This window comes from Dermacentor andersoni, chromosome 7, assembly GCF_023375885.2.
Source record: "Dermacentor andersoni chromosome 7, qqDerAnde1_hic_scaffold, whole genome shotgun sequence".
NCBI classification, from domain to species: Eukaryota; Metazoa; Arthropoda; class Arachnida; order Ixodida; family Ixodidae; genus Dermacentor; species Dermacentor andersoni.
Window position 1 is genome coordinate 14,465,377 of NC_092820.1, and position 17,076 is coordinate 14,482,452.

Consider the following 17,076-nt stretch of genomic DNA (forward strand, 5'->3'; position numbering starts at 1 on the left):
TTCGGTCGGGGCTGTGTATGAAATTCCCCTGACATGTGGAAAAGTTTACATTGGCCAGACGGGCCGTTGTATAAATGAACGACTAAGGGAACATAAGCTTTCTATGGTTAACGAAAAAGGGTCAAATTTGGCCTTACATTGCGGCGCATGCCCTTTGGCTACGCCTGATAAAGCATACCAGCCTTTGCTGGCTAGAACCAAAATCTTAAGGCGCAGTCGTAAACAGGTAGCACGTGAACTCGCAGAGGCTTTTTTTACATTGATAAGTCAGGTGATGAATGCGTAAGCGATTCTAGTATCAATTTGTATAAGAAAGAGAAAACGTTCTTGGCATGTGCGCTTAGGCAATGATTAAATATGAATCTAGGTATATATATATATATATATATATTTGTGTTCTTTCTGAATAAAATCAGTCGCGAGTTTGCGCCCGTCCATGTCATTACTCGTCCGTGTCTTTTTTAGCGCAGTTCCCTATGTACGACCGACTCGCCCAACAACGTGCTCTCCTGAACAACGAAGACATGATACGCTCAAATAGAGGAATTGGCAGTTCCATGGGCCTGCAAACATCCCCCTTCTACCAGCTAGGTTTGTATTTCCATGTACAGAGACAGAGAGAACAACTTTATTGTTTGCCCAGGATGGGGTCAAGGAAAGGGGAAGAGGTGGGAGATCCTCTTCTGTCTTGTTCCCCCTTTAGGCGGCAGCCAGGAGCCCTTGGACCCAGGCAGTGTCTTCAGCCATCCGGATGAGTCGGACTTGCACTCTTGGATCAAAGCTGAGCAGCGCGATCTTCCACTGCTCCACAGACCCGATTTCTAAAGAACAGTGATCTTTCTGTTGGACGTGACTATGTTTGAGGGGGCATGATCAAACCATGTGCTGAAGATCTGTCCTGCCTTTGCAGATTTTGCATTCGGCTATACAGTCCTGGGTAACAGCGGCTGTACGCTACAGGGTTAGAGAAGGTGTTGGTCTGGAGCAAAGGCCATGCCATTGATTGGCACCTAAAGTTCTCTGTGCTGCAGGACACTTGGCCCTCACGTGTTTATAATGATCAAGGATGCCCTGATAGGTCACCAGCCTGTCCCGTCCTGACCGGCGAAGCGAGTGAGCATCAGCAGTTGAAAAGTTGGCGTCGACTCGGTTAGACCTCGAGCCACAGCGTGCGCATTCTCGTTCCCCGGGAGGCCGGAGTGGGCCCGCGCCCAGCGCTGCAACAGAAACTGTAGTCGGGCCAGCTCGCGCACCACATTCATATGTGGCGAGCACAGCTAGTAGTCTTAATCGATGCACCAGCAAGCATCTACAGCCGTTGCAACGAGTGGGCATGCCGTAAGAGCTACAAGTCTGCTTGACCTATGACAGAGGCCACTTCAAAGAAAGGGAGGTGTCCGCACTACTGCAACGAGACGGCGCTATGTGCACCATTACGCAAGATGCGGAATTCTGCCTTGGGCAAGACTGTGCGAGCTGAGCTGGGACGTAGCTGTGCGTGTGTTGCATACGTAACCTATTAAGGGGGGACACTGGTCTTAAAAACAATTGCGAAAAAAGATTTTGGAAGTGTTATTTTCGAAATCTACAACTGTTTTTCTACCTATCTGCCAAGTTTCTCATTTCTAGAATCAGTATTTTAGGCGAAATAATAATTTGCGCAATGAGTTCCGGCTGAATTCCAGCCAAAATTAACCCCAAAACGGCCCTTTCTACCCATCGCGCAGCTGCCGTTTCACGCTGCCTATCGCCGCCATCTCGGTCTTGTTTGAAAGAGCGGCCTTCTTGCTTAAGTTTCCTGCCACCGCCGCTCAGTTTTGCCCATTGGGTGGTGCAAAATAAATCAATAAAGAAAACCACATTATTTCTGTCCTATTGGCAGAACGAGCCCACGTGAGGAGACCGCGCCACCTGATTGCCCGAGATGTCTGGTGTCTGCTAAACGAGCTGGCCCCCGAGCGCACCGCCGTCGCGCTGCAAACAGCAGATGACCTTGACAATGAGCGATTAAAGGCTTCCACCTTAAAAATGGCCATCACTATACGAGTCTTATCTGATGGCAACAGCCGCACTTGCTTTGCAAGAGGCTGATTGTCACGATCCGCATGGGTTCGTGAACGAGGCAGGGCTCTAGGCACCCTCTGTTAGACGCTCCACAGCATGGTGGCGACGAACGATGACTGACCCCGAGCAGCTGTGCTCGTCAGGGTTTATTGGGTGCGATGACCAATGTTGCCTACCGAGCCTGGCGGGCCAATGAAGATTGTGCCCAAGGAGGTGTCACATGCTTGTTACACCCCATTACCCCCAGTTTGTTTGGTAAATAAAAGAAACTGTTTGTCGACTTGGCTGGGACGGCACCGCCGTCCCAGCCAATCAACGGTGCCTGCTATCCAGGCGAGTAACGGTCCAGCGGCCTCCGCGGTCGAGTGCTCCGTCTGGGCACCGGTGTTGACGGGTCGTGTGTTACAACGCCGGGTGCTGCCTGAGACAGCCTCTCTCCGTCCGGAGGGTTTGCAGTGGTCGGCCTTTTCAGTGGTGACAGGCTCGACACTGGCACAATGGGCGCTGCACCACAGGCAGCGCTTGCTGCCTTCGAGGTGGGCGGTGCTCCACTGGAAGCGACTGGTGTTGCTGCTAGTCCTCCTGCGGGCTGGAACTCTGAAGTGGCAGTCGAGGGTGCTGGCCAGGTCCCGAGGCGAGGCCTGACATGGTCGGCGTGTCTGTGCCATGTGGCCCCGTCTGGCATGCGGACAAGCAGCGATGAGGTGCTGGCAGGAGACACCACCTGTCTGGTGAGCCAAGACGGAAGTTCCTGGCGAAAACTGGAGCTCCCAACTCCGGCAAAGGCCCAGGACAGCACCCTCGGTCAGCAGCCAGCTTCTGCTTCAGTTACTTCAAGAGCACTGTGGATTGGAGGTCCGGATGCAAGATGTCCAAAGGTGTCTTGACCATCTGACCATACAGGAGCTCACAGGTGGCACGGCCAGCGACATCGTGGGGCGTGGTCCTGTCCTGGAACAGTATCTGGGCAATCTGTGTCCGGAAATCTCCAGTCTGGGTCTTCTTGAGCTTGTACGTGATTTCCACCACCCGCTAGGCTGCACCGTTTGAAGCAGGGTGGTACAGCGGAACCATCATCCGGCGGATTCCGTTCTTCGTCAGCCAGGCCAGGTACTCTGTGCTGAAGAAAGCAGGACCATTGTCATACACGATGACGTCCGGCAACCCCTGGGCAGTGAAGACATGTCGTAGCGCTACAATGGTCGCGCCTGCTGATGGAGTGGTGACAGGTAGAACCTCCACCCACTTCGAAAAGGCGTCCACCACTACCAGGAAGTAATGGCCCTTGAATGACCCCCCCCCAAATCCACATGCAGGCGGGACCAGGGTCCCTGTGGGAACGGCCAGGGGATGATTTCCAAATGACGTGAGGCCCGCTGATGCTCCTGGCAGATTTGGCAGCTCTGCACCATGTGAGCCATGTGTGGTCCAGGTCAGGCCACCAAACATGGGACCAGACGACCATCTTGGTCTTTTCCACACCAGGATGACCCGCGTGCAACAACTGCAGGTCCCTGGACCGGAGACTTTGCGGGATCACCACCCTGGAACCCCACAGTAGGCAGCCCTGCTGCAAGCTCAGCTCAGCGGCCTTGTGGGTATAGGCCTGTTGAACCAATTACTCCCCACGGGACACCGCCTTGACCACCTGAGACAGGACTGGGTCCCGGCTAGTCGCTTGCGATACCGCAGATCTGGAGAGCACCTCCGGGTACACGTGCTCCAGCATGAACACTTCAGCAGGGTCTGGAACAGCATCAGGCACCTCTGGCAGGGGCAGGCCACTCAGGGCATCAACAGGTCCCACGTCCTTTACCGGACGGTAAACCAGCTGGTAACTAAGCTGCCAGCCTCAAGGCCCAGCGTACCATTCGAGGTAATGCCTGCACGAGAACTGCCTTGTCAGGCCCCAGCAGTCCCAACAGCGGCTTGTGGTCCGTGACCGCCATGAGCTTTCGGCCCCAGATACTGGTGAAAGCGCTCGACACCGAACATGAGGGCCAGGCCTTCCTTGTCCAGCTGGTTGTAGTGTTGCTCTGCAGCATGAAGCCGATGAGAAGCAAACGACACAGGGCATTCCTGGCCATCCTTGTCCCGGTGCGCCAGGACGGCTCCCAGACCATACGGTGACGCATCTACGGTCAGGACGACAGGCTTGGCAGGATCGAAGTATACTAGCACTGGAGCCTTGGCGATTAGCTCCTTGCTGCGCTGGAAGGCCTGGTCCTGCGCCTTCTTCCAGACCCATTGCTGGCCATCTCGAAGCAGAACATGGAGCCGCTGCAGATGCTCAGACAGGTTCGGCAGGAAACTCCTGTAGAAATTGATGAGGCCGAGGTAGCTCTGAAGCTCCTTGTTCTGGGGCTTAGCCACCTTGAGCACAGCATCAACTTTGCGGGGAGCCCGGGCTAGGCCAGCCTGGGAAATGACGTCCCAAGTACTCAACACTGGGGGCCAGGAAAACGCACTTTCCCAGCTTGAGCTTGAGACCAGTGTCCTGCAGCCGTGCCAGGACGTTGTGCAGGTTCTGCAGGTGGTCCCCGTCGTCGCTGCCAGTAACCCGGATGTCATCCAAGTACACCGCCATGTGCCTCATGCCCCTGAAGAGGTTGTCCATTTCCTTCTGAAATATGGCTGGGGCTGAGGCCACGCCAAACAGTAAACGCATGTACTGGAAGAGCCCCTAAGCTGTAAATATTGTGACATACTTCTGGGAGGCATCCTGGAGCACCAGCTGCTGGTAAGCATCTCCGAGGTTGAGCTTGGTAAACCTCTGTCCACCCAACAATGCTGACCAGAGATCTTAAATCCGGGGCAATGGGTACTTCTTGACGGTAGTGACGGGGCTGATGGTAACCTTGAAATCCTCGCAGATTCTGACACTGCCATCTCGCTTGAAAACTGGTACGATGGGAGCAGCCCATTCACATGTCTTGACGAGCACCAGGATGCCCTCTCGCTGTAACCGTTGCAGTTTCTGGATGACCCCGTCCTTCAGGTCATACGGCAGTGGGTGAGGCTTGAAAAAACGTGGCCGGGCTCCCTCAGATACATAGATGCCGGCTGTCGTGCCGGCGAATGTGCCCACCTCTGGCTGGAAGAGGGACTTGAACTCGGTCAGGAGCCTGGGGACGTCTTTCACCACATGCAGGTTGGCTTCCTGGAACTCTGGCAGACGAACGCCCAGAGTACCCAGAGAACGGCAGAGAACACCCAGAGCATGAATCCAGTTTCGGCCCAGCAGCGTCGGCGACGACCCCTTGGTTAAGTAAAAGGGAAGGGTTGCCTCCCTGTCGCCAAAGCGAATGCTGATCTGGGTCTGACCCTGCACCTGGGAGAGCTGCCCGGAGTATCTGCACAGCATCATACCCGAAGCCTCGATAGACACGCCGGGAAAAGTACACTTGAACAGTTTTCCGGCCATGACCGACACGCTGGCCCGCGTCCAGCTCCATGGAAATGGGGTGCCCACAGATTTCAACGGTCAGCATGTACGGCGGCACAGACGGTACAAAGCCTGTGTGCCACATGCCGAAAATTGGCAGGTCCTCGGCCACGACGTGGTGCCTGGCCGCGGAAGAACTTGAGCCTGCTGCCACACACTTCCACTGCATACCCTTGCGACGGCTACCCCGACTGCGGGCTTGGGTGGTGCCTGGGCTTGAACCAGGCTGCTAATGCTGCTGTTTGCTGTTCGTCCTCCCCCTTCAGCATACCCGTGCCAGGTGCCGTTTTCCTGTACATGAAGCATTGTGCGTGAGAGAACTGGTACTCTGAGGGGGAGTGGGCACCACCACAGCGACCGCAGGTAGTGCCCTTTGTTGCCAACTTGTTGACCACCGCTTCCGCCGACGGTGAGCCAGTCGCACGGGCAATCTCGCCGGCATCCTTGGCGGCAGCTTCCATTGCCAGGACTGCCTTCACGACGTCGTCCAGCGAGGGGTCGTGAAGCTCCAGGAGTCTCGTCTGCATGGCGAGGTTGTTGATGCCGCAGATGAAACGGTCCCGGAGCAGCAAGTCTAGCTGGTACCCTAAAACACAGGTACTCGGTAACCCTACTAGCGCAGCAACGAACTGCCTCAGGGTCTCTCCTTCCCAGTGGCTCCGGTTGTTGAAGCGGAAATGTACGACTAGTGTGGACGGTGCTGGGTTGAAATGCGAGTACAGTATGGCAAGCAGCTCACCCAGCGTCTTAACATGCGGCATGGCTGGCTTGAGGTCGAGCAGGAGACTAAAGACGTGGGTCCCACAGCTGGCCAGGAATGTCCCGCTGTTTGGCCTCGGGTGTGTCGTTTGCCCGGAAGAACACAACTTGCTCCTCGTAAATAGGCCAGGTGGACCTATCTTCCTCGAACAGCTTGAGCCTTCCGTACAGCGGCATGGCGTCAGCAACGAGGAGTGGTTAAGTTAAGTTTTTGTTGTGGGTTCTTTTCTCCCTTGTAATCGACCAAAGTCTCTTCAAGGTGATTATCGGCGTTGATGAAGCAGGAGGCAGGTTGGAGGTAACAAAACTTGAAGATATATTGCAACGGAAATATTTACACAGTCAAATAGAGAGTTAGCAAAAGAACAGTGATACAAAACACACAAGTAAACAGCGCCTTACTCTTCTACTTTTTCTTAAGTTAGAGCCTAGGACAACTGTCACTACATACGACCAACCGAGTCTCACTGTTCTACCACTAAGTGGTTACGGCCCAGACTAGCGTTGCATCGTACGGAGTCTTACTGTTCTATCAGGTTTAGTGATTACAGCCTAGACTGAGGAACAAGCACCTCGTCTCGATTGTTATAGTCGGAAGAGACAAAGAAAAAGGGCGGTAGGGTCTTTAGCCCATCCCACGGAAGCAGTTGCCAATGAGAGTTGACAGTTTCTTAACCCACAACCCAAAGGGATGGGCTCACTCTCAAAAGTAAATGTATTGGAAAACCACCCTGTTTTCCCTCTTCCCACAGCTTCGTTTCCCTCTCCACGTGGTCAGTGACGGCCTCGGCACACACGTCAAGCACGCACGATTTATTGAGGCCATCTCGCACCTCAGCGGCGTTTCTAGCCAGCAAGGGGGCTCGGACGCTGGTGTCCCAACACCGCGTACTGCAGTCCCCCCTCAAGGTCTTTCCTCGAAGAAAAATAATGACCGCTGGCGGCTTCCGGACTCGGTGTTCTTAAACGAAGTTCTCCGAACGCGGCCTCCGCATGCGCACCGCGCCCCTCTCTACGGCGCGCACTGCAAGTTGTAACGCGACACCAAGCGGGCTCTCCTCAGCGCTCAAAACAAGATGCACGTGGCTGCCGCCCGAATGCGTAGGGGCGTGAACCCCCCCGCTCCGTACGCGCAGCGCGTGGTCAACATTGCTAGCAGCTGCGTCTCTAACCAGCAGGGCACTCAGGAGCCGGCGCCACAATGTCGCGTATACCACGTCCCACTCGAGGTTTGTCCGCGTGGCCCTATTATGACCATCGGCGGAATGTCAACAAAGCGCGCGTAAGAGCATGTTCTCCGAATCCGTTTTCCGCCTTCGCACCGCGCCCCCCCCCCCAGCGTGCGCCTCGGCTCGTCACCCGACACCACGCGGGCCGTCCGACCCCTCACGAACAGAGACGGGCGCCTCCCCATTCACAAAACACAGGGGCAACTCGCGGCACTGCAAAAGTATATACAAAACAATCATGCAGCCCTGCACCCTCCATTCTGCATGCTCGAGAGATGAGCGGCCTAACACGTTCCCCCTAAAGAGTATACTGGGCTGATTTTCGCTCAGTGATACGATAAATCACTGCCGCGATTACGTAATGAACTTTCTAACCACACCCTGGCCTAATTACATCACAACAACAAACACTTTCAAATAACAAAGCAAGAAGAGAGTAAAAAGAAATACACAATACATGTCACCAAACAATTAAGCACACGATTGCAGTTCCAAGCTGTAAGAGCACTCTAGTGTCTCTGTGTCTTGAATCGGCACTCACAAAGTCCGCGATATACAGCGCCAGGTGAGCAGGAACATTCACGCCCATCCAGTTGGCATGGCACTATAGTATTACGCTGGCTTCCATGAGCTGTTGTGAAGCCTGGACAAAGCATCCGCGTTACCATTGCTGACACCCTTCCGATGTCGTACTGACACGTGATATCGCTGTAAAGCCAGCGCCCATCTTGTCAATTTTGCCCCGTGTGGAGTCGAAGTTGTAAGGTACGACAATGGATTGTGGTCGGAAACAACGTTTATCATGGCACCAAAAAGCCAGTAGTCAAACTTCTTTAAGGCCCATATAATAGCAAACGCTTCCCTCTCAATTGTCGACCATCGCGTCTGAGTCGGCGTGAAGCGGTGGCTGGCAAAGGCAATAGGCCTCTCCTTTCCCTCGGCTGTCATTTGCGCCAAACAAGCGCCCGCCGCCGTAGCTGATGCGTCTGTGAAAAGCCAGTAGGGCTCAGATGGGTCCGGAGTGCTGAGCGCCACGGCCTCGCACAGGGACTGTTTCAGTGTCTCAAATGCCGTCTGAGCTTCCTCCGGCCAGGGTATGCTATTGGGTACCGCTTTCTTCGTTAACCGCGCGAGCGGGCTCGCCACCTCTGCACGTTCTCTGACGCACTCGCGATAGTAGCCGCACAGTCCTTGCAGGCTGCGTAGCTCCTTTTTAGTGCGTGGTGGCGCCACATTATTAATTGCAGCTATTTTCTCTTGGTGTTCTAGGGTTGAGAATCTTGGTGCGCAACCTAATTTCTCGAGCATCGACCGTGTGAGCGGTGATCTGAAATTAGTGCCCTGGTCGGAACAGATCACTTCCGGAACGCCAGTGCGACTGAAAATTTCAATCAACGCGTCGCAAGTCGCCTTAGCTGTCAAAGAGCGCAGTGGGACAACCTCTAGCCACCCTGTGCAAACGTTCACCAAGCATAGCGCGTACCTATGACTTTTAGCTGACGGTATGTCTAAGGGTCCAATGATGTCTGCATTGACAATTTGAAAAGGGTGAGTTGGCCTAGTGGGAGGAGTCATGGGTACTCTGTCCGTGCGACGCCTGTCAGAGCGAATTTGACAATCATGGCATGAACGACAATGCTCTAATACCTCCTTCTCCATTCCAGGCCAAAAAAGATTATACCTAATGCGCGCTTTAGTTTTCTTTGGGCCTAGGTGCCCTCCGCATAGTGACTCGTGAGCTAAACGCATCACCTCGCTGCGCTTGTCTTTGGGAACAACTAGTTGTCTCACTCGGGTGCCTACTATTGAGTCCCAGTGGTATAAGAGTCCATCAGAGACGAACATGCCGGATTTCCCACTCCGAGCATCTTCCCAACCTTTCTTTAAGGTAGCGTCAGCTAGCTGCACTCTGCGGAAATCTCCCCTCTGGATTAATGACTCATCGCTCTCTTCATCAATTTGCTCAACTTCCCCAGAAACACCTTCCTCCTCCAAAGTAACGTTGCAGGCCACTACCTCGGCTTTCTCATTTGATCGCTCTATCCTCTGAGTAGGCTCGGCCGGTGCTACAATGGATTCCAGAGAGCTGCTGGCCCTTAACAAATGTTCCCAATCTTCCTTGGTCAACAAACAATCTGTGCCCTCGACGAGCTCATTAGTCAACGCGCAGAGTAGGTCAATGTTCTGAGGCTCCGCCGCCATTTGCGGGCTATTTAACTTTACCGGCAACGTTGCTAGCTTTGCCTCGATAGTTTTACCAAATGCAGAGACCAGTCTTATTGTGCCTGATGGCTCCACGATACTTTTCGGAAGCAGACTCTCGCGTATGACAGTTATTTCACTTCCCGTATCTAGAATCGCATCTGTGGATACGTTTCCGCATGAGATAGGGATAAACTGCAGGTTAGTCATGCCTTCGCCTTTGTGTTTCAAGGCCTCTACCTTTGCAGTCAGGACTCCATCAGGTATCTCACTTCCTGTCTCGTGGGCTATCGCCACCCTTTGTGCCCTCTGCCTTGGCTCAGTAGCCTTCTTTGGCTGATTTTCCTTGTCACTAGACTTCGGGCAATCCTTAGCGAAATGACCTGAGCTGTGACATACGTGGCACTTGAGGGCGCTTTTCGCTACTCGCGTCGGCTTTTGCCCCATCTCTGCCGCTGATGGCTTTGAGGCGTATCCTTTGCCTTTCGCTTGTTCCAAAGTTTGTAGTACTTTGGCAATCTCAGGTGGCTTAAGCCATCCCTCGCCTTCTCGTAGCCTCACGTATTCAAGACCCTCTATACTAAGGCCTGCTTTTATACGATCCGCAACCATGAGTTCTGCCATAACTTCTACAGTGTCGGCTCCTCTTACTTGAAGGTAGTAGGAGAAATACGTTTTCACTCGCGACGCGAACTGTGACCACGTCTCCTCCTTCCGCTTCACTGCTCTCTCAAACCTCTGCAGATACTCCGCGGGAGAAAGCTTCAGTTCCATCAGCACTGCCTGTTTAACTGACTCGTAATCTGTACTCTCTTCCTGGTTGAGGTTACGCAGTAGGTAGCGAACGCGCTCAGTTAGAGCTGGCATGACTAAATGCACGCGACTCTCATACGGTACCCCGTAAGTAGCAAAAAGTCTTTCTACCTCCTCAAACCATAAGGGTACATCCGCGTCACACGGCAGGCGGAACCCTTTCAGCACTTTTGCGCATTGCTCGACGGCGTCGAAGCCCATTCGCATCCGATCACCCCGCTCCGACCCAGTGCTGGACAACGTGCCATTGAGACGTTCGGCATTCGTCCTTGCCTGCAACAGCCTCTCGTACTCAATTTGAAGTTGTACACAAGTAGCCTGAGCATTGAGCCTTTGAATTTCAAGTTCAAGCGTTCTTGTATCATTCGGAATTTGCAAAGGCTGAGATGCCTGCTGCGACAATTCCTGGCTCTGACTGGGTACTCTCATTTCATTTGACTTATCGGAATTTGGCATATCGTCATTTGATAACTCCTGATTCCGATCCATTTCCGCCACAATCGCACCCTCAACTCCGTTAGACTCCATTGTCTCTGCGCCCCTGCGTGTCCTCACCATCTGCTCTACACATCAACTGCCATGCCAACCTAAGAAAGACGCAAGAAATCCTGCTCACCCGTTGCTGAATGCACTGTCGTTTCCGGATCTCCTCCACGGTGCCGGGCTTGGCTGCTGTGGGATCTTCTCGAAGGTGCCGGAGGTGGTCGTTGGATGACTTGATCTTCTCACCACTGGTCCAGCATTCGATGTTGTAGAGCTCGCCGATCCTGTCGACTGCGCCAGTTAAGTTTTTGTTGTGGGTTCTTTTCTCCCTTGTAATCGACCAAAGTCTCTTCAAGGTGATTATCGGCGTTGATGAAGCAGGAGGCAGGTTGGAGGTAACAAAACTTGAAGATATATTGCAACGGAAATATTTACACAGTCAAATAGAGAGTTAGCAAAAGAACAGTGATACAAAACACACAAGTAAACAGCGCCTTACTCTTCTACTTTTTCTTAAGTTAGAGCCTAGGACAACTGTCACTACATACGACCAACCGAGTCTCACTGTTCTACCACTAAGTGGTTACGGCCCAGACTAGCGTTGCATCGTACGGAGTCTTACTGTTCTATCAGGTTTAGTGATTACAGCCTAGACTGAGGAACAAGCACCTCGTCTCGATTGTTATAGTCGGAAGAGACAAAGAAAAAGGGCGGTAGGGTCTTTAGCCCATCCCACGGAAGCAGTTGCCAATGAGAGTTGACAGTTTCTTAACCCACAACCCAAAGGGATGGGCTCACTCTCAAAAGTAAATGTATTGGAAAACCACCCTGTTTTCCCTCTTCCCACAGCTTCGTTTCCCTCTCCACGTGGTCAGTGACGGCCTCGGCACACACGTCAAGCACGCACGATTTATTGAGGCCATCTCGCACCTCAGCGGCGTTTCTAGCCAGCAAGGGGGCTCGGACGCTGGTGTCCCAACACCGCGTACTGCAGTCCCCCCTCAAGGTCTTTCCTCGAAGAAAAATAATGACCGCTGGCGGCTTCCGGACTCGGTGTTCTTAAACGAAGTTCTCCGAACGCGGCCTCCGCATGCGCACCGCGCCCCTCTCTACGGCGCGCACTGCAAGTTGTAACGCGACACCAAGCGGGCTCTCCTCAGCGCTCAAAACAAGATGCACGTGGCTGCCGCCCGAATGCGTAGGGGCGTGAACCCCCCCGCTCCGTACGCGCAGCGCGTGGTCAACATTGCTAGCAGCTGCGTCTCTAACCAGCAGGGCACTCAGGAGCCGGCGCCACAATGTCGCGTATACCACGTCCCACTCGAGGTTTGTCCGCGTGGCCCTATTATGACCATCGGCGGAATGTCAACAAAGCGCGCGTAAGAGCATGTTCTCCGAATCCGTTTTCCGCCTTCGCACCGCGCCCCCCCCCAGCGTGCGCCTCGGCTCGTCACCCGACACCACGCGGGCCGTCCGACCCCTCACGAACAGAGACGGGCGCCTCCCCATTCACAAAACACAGGGGCAACTCGCGGCACTGCAAAAGTATATACAAAACAATCATGCAGCCCTGCACCCTCCATTCTGCATGCTCAAGAGATGAGCGGCCTAACAGGTTACTTGTCGCCAGGGTCACGATCTGACCGGTTTCGTGAACGAGGGAGGGCTCGAGGCACCCTCCATTAAACAAACGCTCCGCAGCGTGGTGGTGATGAACGATGACTCACCCCGAACCAGCTGTGCTCGTCTGCGTTTATTGGCTGCGATGACCAATGTTACCTACAGAGCCTGGCGGGCTAATGAAGATTATGCCCGAGGGGGCGTCACATGCTTGTTGCATAGTCTACGGTTACATAAAAATTAAAAATATGGTTGTGTTAACCACGTGCAAAAGCTTATGGGCACAACCCTGCGCAACTTGATCATGAAACGCAAGGCGACAGAGAACCTTGGCGGCAGAGGAAGGCTAACGGGTGACCTCACAACAAAGTTGAGCTGTTACTATGGTTGGGCGCTGAAGTCGCACAAAGATGTGGAGGCAACTCGCAAGTCTGTGATGGTGACATATTACCACATTACTCATAATGATAAAGTTGCTAATCACTGTCTGTGCCCAACAGGCCCAGATTCTTGGTGCCGGCAGAATGCAGCAGCAGCCCGAGGCTAGCCTACTCCCAAACACTGGTATAACTTGCCACCTCATGTGTGCAAAGCATTGCTTACAATTCATGAACACCTCTCAGAAAGGAAGCTCCTTGAGCGGTGCCAGAGAGGTAAAACTCCGAACAATAATGAGAGTTTACATTCCATAATCTGGTCATTTGCACCAAGGCAACGCCATGCATCACTATTCACTGTAGAAGCTGCTGTGGCAGAGGCAGTGATGCGATTCAACGCAGGCAACAGGAGGACATCGGCAACAATCCTGAATGAGCTCAGCCTGAATCCTAGCCTAATGAACAACGAACGGATGGCTGAGGAGAAACGCAGAGAAAAAGAATGCTCGGAGTCATTCCTTGGCCGACAGTGTTCAAGGGGCACTGAAGAGACGACATTTAAACAGCAGCAGGAAATTGGACTACATTCCTGGTGGTTATTAGGAATTTACATGTGAATATGTGCAAAACATCTGTTAATATTCATTAAATTTTGTGTCATTTGTTTTTTGCATTTTTCTCGAAACAAGTTTTTGGCTCCATGCAATATTGTGGCCTCATTATCTCAACACCTAGAACACTTAACAAATTTTTTTCAGAATGAAGTCTAATGTGTACTCTATGAAAGATAGCAAGCGGATTTCTTACCTTTCATTTCAGAAATTATGTTGCTACACTTTGTGCCACATGATTGCCACATTGTGTGGGCTTACATTCAATGGGCGGTAAAGTATCTATTAATCGTCACATCAAAAATGTGTTTGATATACTTCAATCCTTACTCCTTATGCTATCTAACCATGCCTCATGAATAATAGTTTATTGCGCCATTTATTTTTAATTGAGGCCGTAAACAGTGAAATGTGAATTACCTTAACTAATTGGGCTACACCAAAACTAAGTACATATTTGAAATCAGTGCAAAAATATCAAGAAGACTGCAGAGTTTGATTATTATGGATGAGAAATTATATAGCAGGGCACCCCCTTAGTCATTAACACTTGCCTTTCAACAATCACGTCGCATGTTTGTTGCTCAACCAGAACAATCTGCAACGGCCCAACATTACACATTATGGGGTTTTACGTGCCAAATCCACTTTCTGATTATGAGGCACGCCGTAGTGGAGGACTCCGGAAATTTCGACCACCTGGGTTTCTTTAACGTGCACCTAAATCTAAGTACACGGGCGTTTTCGCATTTCGCCCCCATCGAAATGCGGCCCCCGTGGCCGGGATTCGATCCCGCGACCTTGTGCTCAGCAGCCTAACACCATAGCCACTGAGCAACCACGGCGAGTGCAACGGCCCAACAAAGGCACAAGCTACCTCCGAAATGTTCATTTCACAATGCGAGAAACGTGCCTACTTTTTTTGCAATGCTCGATTCTTGCAATGCTTTTCTGCTTCCAGCATCTAAGTTGAGGCCTTAGCTGTTCACTGGCTCAAAGCACAGCTCAACACGTGCAACTTTGCACGGCAGAAATTGCAGCTCTAATGAATCGAGAGATGTCCAATTTCTGAACATGGGTTCAGGTGGTTTAGCTTAATTGCATGCCTTTACATAGCAGCATAAGAAGCCAACAAACATTGACACCAAGGACAACATGGGGGAAATTACTTGAACTTAAGAAATGAATTAAAGAAATTATAATGGAAATGACAGTAGATGAAAAGAACTTGCCGCAGGTGGAGAACGATCCACGTCCTCGCATTACACGTGCGATGCTCTACCAATGGAGCTACTGCGGCGCCTTTTCCCCGTCCACTTTCTTGGGTATTTGTTTCTTACTAGAACCCTGGGAGTGTTACCCAGCGCAACCATTCAAAAACCTTGGCGGCGGATGTAGAACATCCTTTCTGCTGCAAGCGTCGAGAGTATGATCTTTTCTGGGTGAAGGCAACTGGTCAAACCCAGACATGCTCTCTGAAAGGATCAATGTTGCCGGATTCAAGACCCTCGTGTAAGAAACGACAAGGGGGTTAACCGAGAGACCGAATTTTTATTAATATCACAAGACACCAACAAACATTGACACCAAGGACAAGATAGGGGAAATTACTTGTACTTAATTAATGAATTAAAGAACCACCTTCCACTTCGGAGTATTTCGAGTGGCGATTCCTATATTGCTTTGCCAAGCTCTTTTTAAAGCCATCCAGCACAGCTTTGCTTTGCATTACAGGTTATAAAGTAGACGGCGGTACGGCGAATTCTTTCACGATGTCAATTTTGTGCTGACCGCCTTTTTCCACTTCTTTTATCAGCAGAACTTCTTGCTCCAAAGTCGGACACTCTTGCCCGCAGACTGACGGAGCCATTTATCACTGAAGACCACAAAAGCACACTCAAGGCACGCCTAACAAAGCACTCGGATTAACACACAATCACATGGCCTGCAGCATCGATCCAAACGCACGTGCTGTTGGCGCCAAAGTGACTGAATGCAGCAGGCGACGCAGAAGACAGAAGCTTAAAAATATCAGGGCATCTCGCTTTCCTCGTCAGCGCGTGCTGGTGATGGTTGCAATGGTGGGCTTGGCATCAGCTTCACATGTAGCGGAAGAAAGGCTATCGAAGTTGAGATCAAGAAGCAGGAACTGCGGAAGGGTACCTGTTGGTGGAAGATTCTGCTTGGGAGGGCAGGCTGGAAGAGGACAGCTTTGTCGAAGCAGCGACGTCACAACTAGCAGCGAGGCAGCGTGGAGTTGACATGAAGGCGAGTCAGAGGAGTGAATGGCATCCAAACAGCTTGCAGACTCAAGAGTGAATGAGAGGAAGGGCAGTGGCCTCGTTTATGGGGGGGAGGGGCGGAGGTCAGGGAAGACTATACAAGAGTAACGTGCTAGAAAGCGCTGCAAATGCCATGAAATTTGGCAGCTTCCATTCGCTCCGCAGTAAACAGCAGGGAGCACTCGGCACTCCCTTGGTAGCTGTTACCAGGCGGTCATCAGTTGCCTGTTCTGTGCCTGCATGAGACTAATTCGTCAGCAGTATTAATTTCACACTGCATGCGCTCGCCCACTTCGCTCTAAGTGGGTCAAGCTCTTCGTGCACTTTGAGTAATGCGGCTTAAAATGCATGCCTTTGGAGAAGAAATTTCGAGTAAAGCGATATTTCAAGTAAAGCGATTCCGTTATAAAGACAGATTACTGTATATGCACACATATAGGAGAGTGGCAGTGAGACTACAGAACAAAGAATCCATTGCAATGACAACTGTCGAGACATTTCAAGAGACTGGATGGATGGATGAATATAGCAAGGCAGGGGACGCAGCAACCAGTGCTGCATAGGCCAGCTAACGTAGAAAGCCTCTACTCGAACTTTGTGCAGGGAACGTACCTTCCCTCAAAACAATTGGTTTGAAATATTCAATTTTATCGCTGCTGTCAATAAACCCGATCAAGATTGTGCCGCAACCTCCCTGGATGGGGCTTTACAAAGAGTGTTTAACCAGACTTGTACTCAAGATTCCATAGGCCCGTTCCGTTTCAACTTATTGTAAGGTGTCGCACACAACTACATTACTCAACACAACGGTTGTAGTTATGCTTGCACCCAAACAGAGGGAAACAATCAGCTGCACTATACTTTATTGTCAATGTTCATATTTTTGATGCAGTCAAGTGTAAAAATAAAATGTGCAAGATGTACAATAAATGGCAGAAAGTCCCATGTGGTAGTGCTAGCAGGCAGTGGCATTGTCATTTCACGGGCTTTGCCAATTCCGGCACAGGTGACATCCATGTAAAACTGTAAAAAAAAAATGTGTTCACTGTAGAAGCAAGTCCCCACTAAAATCTTCTGCATTTCCTCAGGGCCGGCCAGCCATCACCCGGAGCTTGGCAGCATGGGACACTATCACTGTGCTCACACGTTCCAGCCGGCTGTGCTTGTACTTCTCATACGGCGCCTGCAAAG

The 17,076-nt window shown here is 51.7% G+C and overlaps 1 protein-coding gene and 1 long non-coding RNA gene across 3 annotated transcripts in view; one reads left to right on the top strand and one right to left on the bottom strand.

Annotated features, from left to right (window-relative positions):
- Nucleotides 1-17,076, top strand: part of LOC129386006 (uncharacterized) — a 33,449-nt gene that overhangs the window by 14,499 nt on the left and 1,874 nt on the right. The gene's annotated exons all lie outside the window — the stretch shown is intronic.
- Nucleotides 16,732-17,076, bottom strand: part of LOC126535555 (G2/mitotic-specific cyclin-B-like) — a 71,087-nt gene continuing 70,742 nt past the window's right edge. For both annotated transcript variants that reach the window (XM_050182383.3, XM_055073198.2), the window contains exon 8: nucleotides 16,732-17,068. In XM_050182383.3, coding sequence (XP_050038340.1) covers nucleotides 16,970-17,068 — 99 coding nt within the window. In that variant the 3' untranslated portion in view covers nucleotides 16,732-16,969. The remainder of the gene's footprint in view (nucleotides 17,069-17,076) is intronic.